This window comes from Eutrigla gurnardus (genome assembly GCF_963514095.1).
Source record: "Eutrigla gurnardus genome assembly, chromosome: 20".
Lineage (NCBI taxonomy): Eukaryota > Metazoa > Chordata > Actinopteri > Perciformes > Triglidae > Eutrigla > Eutrigla gurnardus.
This window is the reverse complement of record NC_139931.1, coordinates 8,357,119-8,375,093: the sequence shown is the minus strand read 5'-3', so window position 1 is coordinate 8,375,093 and position 17,975 is coordinate 8,357,119. Positions and strand designations below refer to the sequence as shown.

The window sequence follows — 17,975 nt, the reverse complement described above, 5'->3', positions numbered from 1 at the left end:
GACAAACATACAAAAATAATTCCCAAATATCCTAAAACACCAAAGGGCTTTGAGGTAGCAGCTAGCCGCTAGCGTCTAGAGCAGTGGTAGGGATCAGTAGCTAACACCAACTAAGATGCTAAACTTAGATACCTTAAAGGTACGTGTCCACAGGGGTCCACAAGCGAGAAATAAGCTATGCAGTTGCTGAATCTGTATTTATTTTAGATCGACAACATTCAGTTAAGAAGATATCGCGAGCGTTCCCGAGGGTGCGAGTCGAGCCCGGAGCCTCTGATTAGCATAAATTAGATTTGACTTCAACTTTATGCAAATGAGGAGCGGCCAACTCGCGCGCCGTCTCTCGACATTCGCCGCGACGCTACCAGAATGCTTTTCACATAGACAATGAATGGGACGCGGGGAAAACACCGCTGCCTTGTGGACCTTACAGGACCCACGGCAACACCACCTGTCTCCTCCGCGGCCTCGCAGTAGCTGGTTTACCCCACTCCGTCCCACGTGTTTCATTGTTGTCTTCCGGAAGCACGTCACCTCGCGAGATTCCAGACATGACTTCTCCTTGGTAGTCGCAGAGAATCAGAGCTGGTAAAACCGAAACACAACAGTCAGACTCAAATCCTCCACGCGGTCTTCTGTCTCTCATTCGTGTGACGTTAAATACATCTTGTGTTAATAATTTTTAGGTAAATTATTTCCTGTGCCGAAAACGGTAGCGTGGCCGAGTGGTCTAAGGCGCTGGATTTAGGCTCCAGTCATTTCGATGGCGTGGGTTCGAATCCCACCGCTGCCAGAGTTTTTTTGTTGATAGACTTCCCGTACATTACACATTGCGTCACCAGACACTAACCTACGTAGATAAACGAACACACGACACACATACCTCCGTTGAACCGTGTTGCTGCTGCAGATACATGCCGCTGTGAAACTCTTTGACAGTGTAAGTGCGCCCTCTTGTGGTAGCCTGCAAATGCTCATCAGCGCAGTCCTCCAACGTGACTGGCTGGGTCTGGATTTTCAGCAAACAAATATTTCATTTCAGTGGAGAAAAGAAGCCATTGAGTGTTGTGTTTTTATTTCTCAAAGTGTACAAAATGACTAAAAACGAATCAAACTCTAAAGCTGTGTTAATCCCAGCAAATCTGTATCACAGAACCAAGAAACATGCTTTAAATACAATCAATGAAAATCGTAGTACTTCTAAAACAAATATATTTATTTCCTTTTCATGAAAACATAGTAACTAATGACATTCACACAACATGACAATACGGTTCAGCAGCCTGTTAGTTTCATCATTTTGAAATCAGACACATGCCAGCATCAGAAAGATGGAGGAAAATATGACATAAACTGATCTTTTGAAGACGCCTGTTTGGTTCATATTTTATTGCACCTGCTGGATTTCATTGATAAATACAAAGAAACATACACCACGAAGTATTTCCATAACCAATTGGAAGTAGCTTATTGCACAGCTGTCCATCCAGCACTTTTACTGTGAAAACTGTTTAGTTCTGATGGAGTGTGCAGGATAGCATCAGTAGCAGCAGGCTGAGGCCCAGCACCAGCAGCAGGACGAGGAAGTGTTGGGACACCTGGGAGGTCCAGGAGACTCTGAAAAGAGCCGAGCTGGAGCGACGCTGTCTGGACTTGAGGTAATGCTCCACAGAGTCTGCCAGGCTGTAGGGCTTCGGACAGTAACCCAGCTCTCGACGGGCCTTGTCGATCTTAAAGGTGTGGCTCACAGCTATGCTCCTCACCTGCAGTGGAAGACATTTGCATTAGGTGTCATCAAGACAGGAATCATCTCTAGGAGCTGCTAAAGCTGCTGCGGAGATGTCCAGGCAAATAGACCCAAGTTAAAGGTCCTTCTGTCAGGCTAATGGTCCAGATTAACCTCGATTTGGAAACTTGGTTTTACATTCTGATAGCCTGTGACTGATGGACGCCTCTGGTTACTGCATCTTCTTACCGCTTGGGGATAAGGTGTCTGCATGTGAAGTGACAGAAGAGTTCAAACAGACACCAGTGAAACAAGAAGGGTTCCTAAAAGCTTTTCCCCCATCGTTCCTTACATGATTGGTTGTCTTGCTCGTCCTGTTTGACTCGCCAATCTTCCTGACTATATTTGTCTTCCTCCGGTAGCTGTGACTATTTATTTCCTTAAATTTCCCCTCACTTGTGACCAATTAGACTGCACCATAGCAACAGCCTCTGTACTGAGGTCACTTCCTGCAGACTTTGTCTTGAACTTCCTGTTCTGACCCACAGCAGTTTTATGTTTTATTCACATCGATCCCTGGGCCGGCAGCTGTCTGACAGAATGGGGTGCAAGTGCAGGCCCACGGGCTCAGCTTCAGTTTCCGTCTCATCATGCATTCATGAGGGCCTTGCACGCTGTGACGGAGGCTCCTTAAGGTGCGTCAGAGAGGTCTCCCTCTCTCCTGATACAATATAATCATTGTGTGTTTTATAGCGGTACAGATCAGCAGATAATATTAAAATGCTTACAGTGACTAGGAGACATTTTGGTTTTTGCTATTTGCCAAAATTTTAAAATGATTAAAAACTCACTTTGGTTTTCCGTAATTTATGCACAAGAGATGATATCAGACGAGGGAGGGGAAGAGCAGGAGGGGGTACTGATAGGAAAATACCCGCCCTAATGAAGTCTGTCTTCACTGCTGCGGGAGAGACTTAAACAAGAATCTACTCATGAGAGAGGTAACCCATCTGTGCAGCAGGACCTGCAGACTGAGTCAAGCAAGTGGGCCGTTACAGGCTGAAGTTCACTTTAGTCGCTGGATACCTAATATACTAACATTACAACCAAACTCCTCTTCCCTGGAATCAACAAACGATGAGGCAGGCACCACAGCTTTCCAAAAGGCCACGCCCCAAACTGGCTCAGATCAGATCAAATGACTAAAAGAGCTGATTGAGGTGGAGACAGACGAAGCAAAAGGAAGTACCTCACTTCTGGTAAAGAGGAGAGGAACTCCTATCACAGGTCTCAGAACTATATGCAAATATTCCACCAGGATGGCTGAAAATAGAGGAAAATATAAAACATACAGTCAATGTAACAGAACCATATAAATATCTAAAAGGTGAGCACATTTAGAGAAAGGGAGATGAGCTACCTGCTGAATAGACGAGTGAAACAGGCAGGTTTATCAACGGTCTGCTGTAGCCCAGCTTTTCAAACTGCAATGGTAACACGAAACAGAGGGAAGTCAATTCCACTTGAGTTCTGAAAAAATGAATTTCAATTCAAATGTAAATATCCTTGCAAGTTTAAGGGATAAGGCAGCGGTAATCCAGTATTTTTCTTAGTGTCACCAAATCTCACGAAAAAGCCAAAACTAACAACATTCATGCATGTAAATCTTTAAAATGGGTCACAAATATAGTCCGGGGCACTATTTTCAGAGATAATATTGTGGCTCATTTATGCATTTTTAATCAATTTTTAGACAAAATGGGGCTTTATGACACAGTTACCAATTTCATTGCTGGTTTTTGTGTTTCCACGAGATTCGTTGACAAAAACAAAAATATGAAACGTCACCCACCTTATCATTTAACTCACCAAAGGTGTCAACCACTCGAACAGATTGACGGAAACGCCATCATTAATGAAATAGGCCTGTCCACTCTGCAAAACAACAGAGAACAATGGGGTAGCTGCACATTGTAAAATGTAAATATTTAAACTATTCATTCATTCATCTGTTTCTGTGACTGCTTATCCTTTACAGGGTCATGGGTTATCCTGACTCACAGAGACGCAGCTCTTCTGCAGGGTGAGAGCCTCGGCAGCCAGCGTGTGGGCCAGAACCAGGTTGTCTACATGTACCCAGTTCATCCTGGCCTGGGGGTCCCCGAACCTGAAACTGAACAACCGCCGCTCCACATTCACCTGAGAGAGGGAGAGAAATAAAAGATACCATGATGCATTTAGGGTATTTGGGCAAAAATGACCAAAGTCAACCCGGATTTTAAACAGTTTTTACAGCACTGTAAAACACTGAAACGAATTGCCTTGTAGATATAACAGTTTATTGAATGCTTGGGATTTGGAATCATACTTGCACACAATTTGTAGTTTTTTGGGTGGAAAAACATGTCATAAAAAGTTAACCGACAGTAAACCCAGAACATGACCAGCCCTTCAGCAGACTGTGCTGCCTCTGTAACTGGACGCCTGGAGAGCTCCATTAATAATGTACACTCTTCAGGCAGAAAACACATTCTGCAAGGGAGGCTTCGGCTACCGCAAGATGCTTAAAAGGAATGAATCTTCCATCACATCACGATATGTTGTCAAAGTCTCACCATCACTCTGTGGAGGTGTCTCCTCTCCCCCGGTCCGTAGATGCCGCAGGGCCGCAACACGCAGGTCCGAAGCTGACCTCCACCTTCACAAAACAGGATGCACGCTGTCACTGAATATATATGCACGTTTCTTCAAACATGTGCACGTAATCGGGAGCATACTCTGACAGCAGTCAGTATCAGTGCACATATAATTCAGTAAGACAAGGCATCCTCACTGATGCTGTCATTTCTCATTTTCCACTGCGTGTCATAAAATCACAGTTTGCCATCGCTAAGGGCTTTACAGGCCCACAAGTTGGCAAATTAATCTGGTGGGGGGAGTTTAGGACAGAAAGGGGAGCGCTGCAGAATGAGGGCATTCATTTAAATAAAAAATCTTTGAGTATTACTTTAAGTACAGTACTTATTAGCAAAATCTGGATATACATTTGAAATATTCCCACCACTGCTGAGGTGTCCTTATGCGTGTATATAGTGGGGTAAAAAAAACAGAAACCAAACCCTGAGATGCATGAACTTTAACCTGCAGAATGCAATGAGACAGCTGGTAGCTCTAAGCCTAATTGAATTTATAAGGTGATGTTACCGATGGTGCGTCGGGTTACAGTGACGGAGGAAGTGGGATGCTGCACACCTGTTAATGTAAAGGACGTAGTGGAAACCGAAACCTATTAAAATGTATTAAAAAAAGGTCAATTGGTGACCACTGCACTACAAAACTGGCAACATCATGTCCAGCTCTAAATTTGAACTGGCATCCCTGATGTTGGATTGGATTACCGAGTTTCCAAGGCAACCATTTTGCACTTAAGTGTTTTTTTTCTTCTCCTTCACATGAACATAGAAACCAAAAGGTGGGGTCACACACTGATCGTCTCCCACCTTTCAGGGAGCATCCGTTGGCAGAGAGGACCATCTGCTCTGCAATCGCTTTGGTCCTAGAGTAGTGGTCGATGTGCTGGAGCAGGAAGAAACATATGGAAAATGTTATTGTTAGCAAATATATGGGGCATTTACACATTTTCGTGTTTGGATGATGAATCGGTGGACAGGATGCTTTTAGGAAAATGCATGAGTTACATTTCAGTTGAGGAGAAGCACATTTTACTTTAGTAGTGTAGAAATATTACACAACAAGTAAAAGTTCCGGATTGAAATTTACCCGTTAAGTAAAAGTATTAGCATAAAAATCAAATCAAAACAAAAAAAATGCAGAAGGCAGAAGAACACATTACATCATTGGATTATACAAACTGCATAAGCATTAACGTGTACATCACTTTAATGTTGCACCTGGCAACGGTCGGGCTGATTGATTATTAGGTAGATTACAATTTATCGTGTTTTCTATTCATAATAATCATCTTAATCTGCAGAGTGAGTTAGTCGAGTATAAAGAAAGTTTCCCTTTGACAAAAGTATAAAATATATTAATATTAAAGTATATAGAATAGATGCATAAAGTAAAAATAAAGTAAATTAAGTGCAGTAAATGTCAGTTTGGTTGAACAACATATGTAATTCTCTCTTTTACTCACGACATCGGGGGGCACATATGGCACCGAGGCCTCATCACCCTCCTCAATCGGTTTCCCAGCAAACACCACGTTGATGGTACTGGTGTACACCAGCCGGGGGATACTCCTCTCCTTACACACTGAGAGAGCAGATCACACCTCCAACACGTCATTACATCAAAGACTACCAGGAGGTTTGGTGGGGGTGTGCAGAATAAAACTAAACTTCTTTTCTCGCTACAGATGATTAGAATTCATCCATGTATTCATCACGGTGCACGTTGGGCACATGACAAATCAAATAATCGTTGCATGACTCCTTACCGTTTATGACATTATTGGTCCCTCCAACATTGACTGACTCCACCTGCTCTTTCCTCAGCTGCCAGACAGAGAGAATAATGATACATCATTTCCTTTCAACTGCTGTCTTAATTCTTTTCAGTGACGTTATTGGATGGCGACAGAAAATCCCAATCAGCATCGTTTTTCCCACCATGACAGATATTACAGAACCTCTGTCAATTAGACACTGAATCTTACATCATGAATACTTGCTCTCTCCAGCCACACAATCAAGCCAGCAACCAAAACAGATGCGTTTGCTTTAACTGCTCCATTGGTGGAGCCCTGAGGGTTTAAGGAGGGAGGTTAGTGGTTTTGTTCGCACAGGAAGAGAACTGCATGGAGCCAAATGTGGCACCGTTTATCCAATATATGTCATGTCCTCAAATGTCCTCAAGTGATGTCACTTGAGTCTGCCTCAGTTGGGGATGAAGACTCCAAATTTGAAAATGAAATGAACGATGCATGAAAATGTGTTGATGTTATCAGAATGTACTACATCATCATTATACTCAGCTTCACTTCTCATGACCAATTCTGGCTCGTATTCAAACTTGTTTTGCAGATGAGCTTCAGCTACTTGAATAGTGAATATTGAGCTTGGAAAGAATAATTTAACATGTGCTGCAAAAAAATGATTTACAGGGAACACATTTATTGAGTGTTTTATCCGAATTTCGGAGTGAAAGTTTCAATGAATGAAAATTAAATTCTTTCTTGAAACTGATGAGAATGAAGGAGATTTGCTCTTCATCGTTCCATGAACATCCTCACGCTGCAGCTTCTCTGATCAAGTGGCAACAAAAGACACTAAATAAGATGTAAAGTGAAGTCACCTGTTCTGGTCCGGACATGCCGTAAGATGCTGTGTGGAATATACAGTCGACCCCTTCACACACCTTATAGAGGGAAGAATAGTCCCGGATGTCACTCTGTAAGAAAGCAGAAACACTTAGGGCCCCATGTGTATTCTCAACATTAGGTTCAGCGAAAGAGTCAATAGCTGTATGAAAGGCCAGTTGTAATTAAGGTAAGTGTGCCACGAGGCCTGCAGGTGAAACCCGAATCGCGTCTCCACCTTCTCCGAGCCGGCCAGCAGCTGGAGCTGAGGCGGATCACTCACCTGTGTCTGTTTCCAGTCAGACTAGCCACAGAGACACACTAGTGATGGATGGAGCAAGGAAATACTGCAGTGGAGTAGTGGTCGTTATGAGAGCAGATACTGATGTTTCATGTAATGTATAACCCAAACTAAAGCTGGATAAAACATCAGCAAACAGGAACGCATCTGTGTGCAAAAGTTCTGACCTTAAAGGAAAACACCACCGCATTTCCATACTGAACTATGTTCTGCTCTGATGTTAGACGAGGTGATACATACCTCCCTCTCCTCTGTGCGTGCACTAAATGGCTCTTGAGCGCACTCCGCGCAGCGCTAATTTGCTAGCATGTAGCTTGTCCTTAGGATCCAAAGGGGGGTGAAGTTAGAAGCGACCAAGCACTTCCACGTTGTCCCTATTTAAATACGGTTACGTGAGTAGTTACACGACCCAAGTTTGGTTACACAAAATGAAACATGCCAATTTTTCTAAGCGGATAACAAGGATAACTATATAGTATGGCGGAATAACAACTGGAAGCACTTCGACGTTGGCGCAGTAATATCATCACTCCGCTCCCCCTCTTACTTCCGTCAATAGAACCTACGTGACCTGCACGCCGTCGCCTGCACCAGCTGTAGTAGTTTGTGCACAGTTGAGGAAGCATCAGGTTGTAGTAAGATAGTTTGTGAACAATCAAACATCATGGTTATAACGTGGATCGTACAGGGTTGTGAAAACAAGCAGAAGGTATATAGTCCCGTCATGTTTTGAGTGATGATATTACTGCGCCGACGTCGAAGTGCTTCCAGTTGTTATTCCGCCATACTATATAGTTATCCTTGTTATCCGCTTAGAAAAATTGGCATGTTTCATTTTGTGTAACCAAACTTGGGTCGTGTAACTACTCACGTAACCGTATTTAAATAGGGACAACGTGGAAGTGCTTGGTCGCTTCTAACTTCTTCCCCCTTTGGATCCTAAGGACAAGCTACATGCTAGCAAATTAGCGCTGCACGGAGTGCGCTCAAGAGCCATTTAGTGCACGCACAGAGGAGAGGGAGGTATGTATCACCTCGTCTAACATCAGAGCAGAACATAGTTCAGTATGGAAATGCGGTGGTGTTTTCCTTTAAAACATGAACTCTGTAGAAATATAAGCAACATGTTATTGTAAAAAGAGAAATCCAGTTCCTCTAGTTAGGACCCATAGTTGAAATTAAATTCAACAGTTTTGTATCCAGACTATTGGTTAATATGGAGTTTTGATTCATTTAAATTTTTTGTCAGACTGTTCCTTTTCATAAACTATTTGAAGGAGTATGTAATTAATGCCCCTGCCATATTCTGCATCATTCTAATTGGTAGCTCATAAGAAGAGGCTTTTTACAGTTCCCATATTCAACAGAGCATTTAGCAGGTATCAGGCCTTTAAATGAGGTACTATTATTGACTGCTCTTTGTCACAGTATAGCAAAGGTCCCAACATAAACATTTTAAAATTTCCAGCTCTTCTCCACTGTCCCATACCTGATAGAAGATGGCTCCATCCGGGATATCACAGGGAAGCCTGTTCATGTCCAGAAGGACCACTGACAACCCTTGACTGGCCAGTTCTCTCGCCAGCCTGAACCCAAAGTATCCCCCTCCTCCCGTCACCACCACCTTCCCCGCGGAGACGCCGCAGGCCACTGATGCCTCCCCTCCCAATCTGGAGACAGCACACTCCGGGTTGGTGCAGCTGCCTGCCGTAGCTCCATTTACCCTGTGGCGGAGGGCCACTGTGGGGCTGGAGGCAACGGCCGGGGCTGGGTGGTTGACCCACGGCTGGTGGGGGAGGTTGCGCGGGTGGTGGTGTCCACTGGCCTGCAGGCGACAGAGGGGGACACCGAGGCAGGGAAGCTGCTTCACCTGGCAGAGAGAGCCTCCACTCTCACTCATGTTGGGACTGCACAGCTCCATTGATGTCCTGATGGGTGCAGGAGGGGAAATTGTTTTGGTATCTGTTTTCTGTCTGACAGTGTGTGTATGTATATATATATATATATATATATATATATATATATATATATATATATATATATATATATATATATATATATATTCTTAGATAAATGGGGGTTTTGCAAGCCCACAATAAACAACAAACTCAACATTTAAAATAATAAAACTTGTATTCTACGACACCCTCTCAAAGAATAAATGCATATACAATATTGAACAGTAAGCTAAAAGTGCATTCCTCCATTGTAAGATCAATATGACAGTTATATAGCTAACAAATCCTACGAATCAGCCTTCACCTTATTTGTTCACTCAAATACTCATTCGTTAACTTACCTTAATAGTCCTTTCTCACATGCATACTTGTGCCAGTTGGCTCATGAAATGACCCAGTCTTTGTCTTGGCTGTCCTCTCGCGGCGCCCTCTGACGCGTCACATCTCTCACCTGTCAGCCACCTGCACCTTTACCTGAGGACTGTCCTACCGTAATGTCTGGATGCAGTGTGCAGCCCCGCTGCATTGAGGAGGCTCACGTTTCCCAGAACGCCAGGTGGACAAGCAGAAACCTGTCCTGCCCCCTATTTTTTTCGACTGTCAAACTCGAATTTAAAGCGCCAGTTCTGAGAAATAATAAACTGTCATAAATTAATGCCAAATGATCAACTTTAAATATTCTGATATGCAACTCTTCTATTTGCAACTCAAAATAGTCTGCAACCATGAAAAGGTGAGGCAAAAGGCCCCCGGACCCCTCCTTCATTTATTAGGGATGACTTATTAAAAAGTGGTGCTGTTAATTCTAACTCAAAAAGTGAAACTGAGGGGAAAAGATATCAAGCATTTTCAGGCTTAAAGTTTATCTTGTGTGCTGGGTAAGTGGATACAATCATTCCATGACTTAGGCTGCACTACACTCAAAAACGTGGCATTTAAAAAACATTTCCCTTTACGAATGAACACAAATCTGCCGAGCATCAAATGATATAAGTGATGTGTTGCTGACATGACAACAGGCAGCAGCAGTCACTTCCTGAGCATGTTTGGAGAGCACAGAAATAGATGCTTCATGTTTTATTTAGCCGACAGACTGCCAAACCTGAGCTGACAGTTAAATGCACTGAACGTAATTAAAGCGGGGGGGGGAAACAATCTTTAGCAGCTGTCGAATGAGCTATTGAGTATGGAAGCAATTTGGAGTTAAACTGCAATAAAAAGAGGACTGAATGCACCTTTTTGATTGTTTGTGGGTTATTTTTAAACAGAAGGTACATGATGTGCTGATTTGAACACAGATTGCATTTCCCTCTTTTGAGCAGCTCTGGCAGTGTTATGCAACAGTAGACAGGCATCACATGTAGATACAATTTTACTATCAAATACAGGTTTGAATCAAAATCAAAGTGCACATAAGCTCTTGGCAGGTTGACTGGATGATTTTTTTTCACACATGCATTACACCTGTAAATATGCATTATATTGGTTATTATGAAATAAACAGGGTTAATATTGAGTTCTCCTTTAATGCACAGGTGCCGAGTTTGATTAAGGTCCTTCATTTGTTCTTGTTTCACTATAAAACCACACAAACACTTGTCAGATCAGTCCTAACCCACTGCCATCACTCCTCTGCTGCTCATTTGTTATTTCAGCCCTCGGAGTGATAAAAGGATTGAGTTGGTCTCTCATTAAATGCTGCCAAGAACACCCATGAATCACAGTCAGCGGGGAGCCATCACCTTGTCTGACCCGATCCATCTGACCTGCTGCAGCATTAACGGGAAGGAGTGCTGTGGTAACACGGCAGACCTCCCTCGTCTACAACCTTGCCAAGCCCCCCCCCCTAATGTGAACATCTAGACTAGAAATAGGATGGGCTCTGAATAACCACCAACTCCCAGTGCGGTGTGAAGGGTGCCCAAAGCTATTGCAAAGATCAAAGATTTTAGGATATGGATGCAGAAATATGTTACCAATTGCCAATAAGCCGACAGCCTACTGTGAAGCAGCGGAAATCAACGTCAAATCTAGTCAAATGCATTCAAACTTCAGTTGTTGCTACTTGGGATTTAATTATTTTGTATATCATGATGCATTGCAATGTATCAATGATATAATTCCCTCATAGTCACCTCTGTGGCTCATACAGAATAATATAACACTTTGTGTTTTAACATCACACATGAAAATCTGGAAATCTGTCATTGAAGAGAAAATAATAGGCCTACTACTGTAGAAAAAAGTGAGTGACATGATATTATTGAGTCCACAAATATGAGCAATGGACAACAGGGGGCGCCAAACAACAGCATTGGAAATTCCAGGTGAGCTGAGTCAGTATTGTGAGTTGAAAAACTGATGCTGGATCAGTTGCTCCTGCCAGTGTGTAATACTTTGATAAGGGTGCAGAGGCTTTTCATCCTCTGATCACTGATGTTTCTTTCGAAAGTAAGATCATGTACAAAAAAAGTAACACAATCAGTGGGGATTAATAGCAGAGGACATGAAAATACTCGGCGTGATGAATTCAGTGGAGGAAGCCGTTGAAGTTGGACCCTTGACAGTGGAGAAGGAGCTCTTGAGGAGATCCTGTATATTGAGGGAGAAACTGCAGCAAAGAGCTGCCGCCCCCCACTCCTCAACAAAAAAAAGCAAACCTACGTGTATGCTGGATGACAGGGCCTCAGTCCCAGGTGGGTGGAAGGTTTTTGGAGGTAAAGCAGCAATCGTTTTTCACACAGTGTCAAACCCAACCTAGCAGAAAGAGACAAAGAACCTGACAACCAAGACTCCAAAGAGAAACCAAAGACAAACAAAAAGAAGAGATCTACCAAGAAAAATGCAGGAAAATTAGACAAAATACCGTCACACATTACAAATAAATGGCCAAACGCTCAGTGGCATCCATTTAAAAAATAGAAATAAAAAAAAAATATATATATATAAAATAATAATGAATAAATTAATTAATCACCTTGAGTCCATTTTTTTTTCCAAAAACCAAACAGAAGGCTGAACAGCAACACAGATAATATTGTAAGAGAATCTGACAAACAGCTTCTACTCCAAGCCAGTTCTTGTTAAGGTCAGAGGCTTGCAGGCAATCAATATTTGGCAGTTACCTTTTAATCCATCGCTTCAGAGCCCAATCAGCCCGAGCAGCTGTCCTGATGCACCTAGCTTGGCTTGAAGCGAAGGACAGCGAGAGGATAGAGGGCGAACCACTTCCTACATCAACTCTGCATTTATCTGCCGCTGAAAAACAAGATGTGATATAATTAAACTGAGAGAACAGGCATGTGCACATGTTTTGTAATTGCAGGGAAAAGACAAGGAGAGGATAAAAAGGATTACAGTCACCTCGTTTGTTATCACGATGACCGCAACGTCCTCAAGTCGTCCCTGAAACAGACCATCAGTCTGGCTCAGCTCTGATCTCCCTCCATAACACAGTGGCATCTCTACTGCTCTACATACATACAATACATCACGACAAACATATCATGAGTTTCTCTGTTGTGTGGAGAGAAGTTGAAATGATGTGACTTTTCATTGGGACCGACAGTTTATTCCAACCAGGACCACATTAATCATTCATATCCAGTGTTTAAAAAAAAAACCCAACAACATTTTCTTTGTGTATTCACCAGTTATTGTTCGTGACTTGGAGGTCTATTCACGATATCTGCTGCTGCAGTCCCAGCATGCACCACTCCACAGTCAGTCACAGTGCTGCTGAGGGCTGAAGAGAATAATTGGAGTGAAGGTGAGGGAATTTTAAAAAGAGAAAGTTGCCGAGACCCTGGCGTCTTTGTTGGCGTATCTTGGTCCCTTCTTCTCTACTTTTCTCGAGCCTTCCTCATTTGTGTCCACCATGTTAAGCCCAGACTGCTGTCTGCATTCTACTTTGTGAATCTTCAACACTTACAAATAAATTTAAATCATTTTACAAAAATCCTTAGAGAAAAGACTTCCTGTCTATATGCGAGAACTAACCCCCAACATCTCTGAATCGTCGACTCATTAGCCTTTCACTGCTTAACTTTCGGGTGGTTTAACTGAAAGTTAATGCTCGCTTGACAAAGCCACTAGACTGTGGCCAATCTAACCCCTTCCTACACTGTTTGAGTCTGGGGGACAAAGAGAGGACAGTTAGGCTACAGAGAGACCCACTGTCCATGTGATTTCAGTCTTATACACAGAAAACAATGAACACTAAACATAGACTTATTGTATTTGAACTTAACTATTATACAATGTTTACAAATCTCAGCATCTCAGACTTTCACATAGTCCTCTCTCCTCTTCTCTGGGAATCATTGTTGACTGAATAAAAAGAAAATCAAGCTCCTCTGCTCAACGGGATTCAGAAGCCTACATTATCCTCCGAGTGTGTGTTTACACATGCACACACATGCAATCCTCTCTGGCGAGCACACGTCCCGCCGAGGCACAGAGTGTTCTCACATGTACCCACACGTTCCCCAATGACTCATCTAAAATAACACGAGGGGCATATCAAAATAGACATTAATACCCTCGTGAAAATAAATGTTGGGGCCCAGCAGAAATAAACGCTGGTCAGCGAGCTCGGTCTGTGGGCCATGAGACTGCAATGCCGGCAGCCTCTCCTCCAGCTCCTACTGTTAAGACAACATACCAAACACATCCACGTCCATGGGGAGCTCAGGCCAGAGTGACTGAGCAGCTCTTCAGGATCCCACAAGGTTGTCTGAGGAATAATGGGTGCTTTCACCGGGGCAAAACACTTGAAGGGATGTGTGTCTGCACTAATATCTGGGCCATGATGACTTGCAGAGGAGATTTGTCTGATTGGACTCGTGGGGTTAAGGTAAACTGCTTTATTGCAAATCAAGAGGAGGAGAGTAAGAGGAGGATTAATGGGCTATCTGGGATATTTCATCATTAAGGAACAGGTGTATATTCTACTCAATGAGTCAGCAGTGTCACATTATGACTTTATGTTGTCATAATTAAAATCCTCAACCAGATGGAGTTGAAAATCAAATTAATCAAATGAACCAATCACCATCATAGCATCGTCCTCCGAATCATTAGTGCTGATCAACAGCCAACAGTCCAAACTTTTGAAGCATTTTTTTTGGAACTTTCTAATACCTTTTTTAACGAGCCAATAATTGTCCTGACACTTCATTAACTTTGACGAAAACAAAATAAACAACAAACAAATTAAAAAAAATTTAAAGTTCTGCAGAATACGTGATTCTATTAATTTATAGTGAACTCGATCCGATGAGGAAGGCTGTGTGATGCAGAAATTGTCGCATTGGCTATCGGCCATATTGCTAATGTATCCATTGGCATGAAAGAATGAAAAAACACAGGTATGGTCGTGTCGCCAGGTCCCATACTGCCATGATGTATAGCAACAGAGATCCCAGCCAAAATGTTACTTTACACTGTCAACATCCAGTATTAAATTGAACTGAAATGTAAAATCTGACTCATGTCTGGTGTTGTAGTTCGTATTTGTGGCTCCGTTAAAGCTACCATCACTCAAAATATGATACAACATGGGCCGCGTTTCCCAGATTCGATCGTTCTTAAGGACTTAAGAAGGCTCTTAAGAAGGGTTCGGCTAAGAAGGAGCGCTAAGATACGGGTGTTTCCCAGACACGTTCTTAACTACCTTCTGGAGAACCTTAAGATCAAGCCAAAGAAGCTTCTTAAGAAGCTCTTAGTGGGAGCTGTCCACCGCGGTGGTGCTGAAATTGAATCAAATCTTTGGCTTTTGTGTAGTACTATAAACTCATATATGCAGATGTGTGTGGAAAACTTAAACTTGTAATTCAATAAAAAGTTTTTTTTTCTTCTCTACTATGAGCGCATTTCAACATTGAGCATTGTTTTATTATTTGGTATTATTGTTTGGGATTCATTTTCATGTTTTTCTGGCACGAACACAAACCCAGAAAATGACAGCTCGACAGATTCAGTATTCCAATGATGGAGGGGGGAAAACCTATTGATCAACTGGTGGCTTGACATTACACCTACTGATTATCTGGGTAATATTAACTGGTAACTGATTACTAACAGAATGAATGGTACACAGAATATTTTACTGGATGTCTACGATCCAAACGCTTCACTCGCACAGGGAATAATACTTAAACAAACACTATAGTGGATAATGTGCAAATATGTACGCTCTCTTCCTCTGTTGGTTGAGACGTTTCTGTCTGTCATGTTGCATTTCAGTTTTGTTATGCTGTAAACAGTCAGGACATGATGCGACTGCAGCAAACACACCGGTCACAGGTGCTCTTGTAAGAACTGTGGCAGCTGTGTTAGCTTCATATGACAGCAGACGTGTGTGTGTGTGTGTGTGTGTGTGTTCAGCAGCATCTGTTCTTACACTCGGGTACACCTAAGTGATTGCAGATGTCCCACTTCATTGTTGATCCTGTGCTGGTGTCGTGGGTTTGTGTTTATTCGTGCAGGCTTCTGCTGTCGTCAGGAATCCACAGTGACAGTGCAGGAAGTGAAGCACTGATAGGAGCCTGCAGCTCTAACGCGGGAGCTGCAGAGAGCACAATTAGAAAATGTGTGTGAGAAATGTAAAAAAAACAACTCACACTCAACTGTAATCAAAATAAAAAGGTTGAATACAAGTGTAATTCAGTGTAATAAAATGACTCAAAGGATGCACGCACGCTCTCATGTCAGCAGCAGATCTGCTGTGTGACGGATGCTGACGAGCAGCAGACATCCGTCTGGGAGGAAGCATCGCTGCATCCTCTGCCGGGCCTCTATCTCCGACCCACTGGCCGATCGATACTGGAGGCAGCTAAAGTAAGCCCTAACGTAGCATCACAGACCAGCATGTCTCCCATCACTGGCTGTGGGTTGCACTTTTACTGCTTACACAGACATCCTTCACAGCAGATCTACACGCTGTGTGTGTGGCTGTAAAAGCTGCGTCCAATAAAGTGGGTAACTAATATGATTGCAATAAAAATTAATGTTAATGCAACTATTAATATGAATACATATCACAGTGATGGGAATGGAAGTTGGATTTGGGAATACAATAAATAATATCTGCAAAAATAACTTGTTCTGTATTTGAATCTATACAGAATTTTAGACTGATATTCTATAGTTTGATAGTAAGGAATAATTACTGCATGTCATTTTTTAAAGTCCAAAATCCTCTAATTATGTATTTTGCTTATTGGTACTTCACTGTGTTTTGGCTTCACCGGTTTGCTGGAAGCTGAGGTCCAGTATGTAACTTGGACTTTTCAGTGAAGTAAGAGACATCTTGTGTCCAACAGTTTAATTTATGAAATATTATATTCAAAGAATCTGAATTTCCCAATGAGGGAAAATGAGAAAATGTAATTTTGAAGAATTTTAAGCTTTTTTGTGGTAAAAAAAACTCATCAGAGGTGAATAATAATTGTTGCAAGCAGGGTGTTTTTTTGTTTTTTTTGGAGGGCATCTTTAGTAAAAAACAAACAAACAAAGCAATAAAGAATGTACGAAGAGCGCCGAACGTCCACAGGTGGAGCACAGAAAGGTGCAGCCTCTCTCACAAGAACAGATGGCGGCCATATTTCCATCTAAGTGCACTTGGCAGCCTGCTGACACAATCATCTATCTTAGCGGGCAGAAGGACGCTGCACTATAAACCACAAACATGGCCTACATGGGAGGAGCACTGTGTACACACATTTGCAAAACGAGACTTACAAAATATAAGAATATGTGCTGCTGCAACAAATCCACTGAGAATGTTATCACCACTTCTTCCACCCACACAACTTATGTCACATTAAGGCAATCAGCGTGTGCAACACTAAACAGGAGTGAAATCAGATTAGTAGATTAGTGATCCAAAACAGATTTATTAGGTAAATCTGCTTCATAGTGGTGCTGACAAAAGGAAATGCCAAACACATAACCAGTCTCTCGGGTCGGCCCTCTGCTTTCGTCTTTAAACTCTTTTATTGTCTCCGTGGATGTGAAAACCAAATTATACAACCTAGAGAGTCTTTCGCTACATCGGGACATAACGGTTCAGCAGATGGCAGACTCTTGTTAAACGACAGACATTTCCACAATATTAGAAAGGGATCATTGCCTGATGGTGTCTCATTAAGCGTACTGGGCTCCCAGCTGTAAAGTGCAACATTTGCACAGAAAAAGAAATCGGAGCTAACAGAAGTCGTAATGCAACAATTCATCATTGTGCACTGCAGTTGGAAAGCCTGATAACTTTCTTATTCAAACCCTAATTGAGGTTTGGATAGTGAAACACTTATTTGTATTACAAGAGAACAGACTGTAGAACTGCATGAATTCACAATACAAATATGGATGTTGCGGAAGCTTTTATAGCTTATCATCTACTTCATTTTTAATGGCAAAGCCGAGTCCGCATTCCTTTCATAGTTAACTCGACTGGTTAGTTATAACCGAGCATCTTGGGCCAGAGAGACGTCTCACCTCCATCTGGACGGAGAGAACTGTTCTGGGTTCTGTCAGTGTTGATCTCTCCTCCAATAACTCACTACCAAGCATGTGCTGCAGACCAGGGGGCCCGACCTAATCCAGTCTACTCTCATCCTTTATGCAGTGACTTGATGTGCACACTGTGGAGGATAAAACCCTCAGAGT

At 42.5% G+C, this 17,975-nt stretch overlaps 1 protein-coding gene and 1 long non-coding RNA gene across 3 annotated transcripts; both read right to left on the bottom strand.

The window, feature by feature from the left end:
• Window positions 1–1,251: 1,251 nt before the first annotated feature.
• sdr42e2 (short chain dehydrogenase/reductase family 42E, member 2) lies at window positions 1,252–9,806 on the bottom strand. Of its 2 annotated transcripts, XM_084036746.1 has the most exons (13): window positions 9,647–9,806; window positions 8,837–9,275; window positions 7,043–7,138; window positions 6,405–6,491; window positions 6,186–6,243; window positions 5,883–6,001; window positions 5,227–5,302; window positions 4,342–4,424; window positions 3,788–3,925; window positions 3,596–3,661; window positions 3,147–3,210; window positions 2,976–3,049; window positions 1,252–1,763 (listed from the first exon to the last, which is right to left on the bottom strand). In XM_084036746.1, exons 2-13 carry the CDS (start codon window positions 9,266–9,268, stop codon window positions 1,512–1,514), a joined length of 1,545 nt encoding a protein of 514 aa, XP_083892872.1. In that variant the 5' UTR covers window positions 9,269–9,275; window positions 9,647–9,806; the 3' UTR covers window positions 1,252–1,511. The 2 variants fall into 2 exon arrangements, with proteins under 2 accessions (XP_083892872.1, XP_083892873.1); XM_084036747.1 differs by lacking the exon at window positions 6,405–6,491 and having other exon boundaries at window positions 9,647–9,803.
• A 1,628-nt stretch (window positions 9,807–11,434) lies between these two features.
• On the bottom strand, window positions 11,435–17,929 carry LOC311031086. Its single transcript, XR_014599041.1, has 5 exons — window positions 17,805–17,929; window positions 15,709–15,873; window positions 12,669–12,772; window positions 12,431–12,563; window positions 11,435–12,062 (listed from the first exon to the last, which is right to left on the bottom strand). It is a non-coding gene; the product is annotated as an uncharacterized lncRNA (long non-coding RNA).
• Window positions 17,930–17,975: the final 46 nt, after the last annotated feature.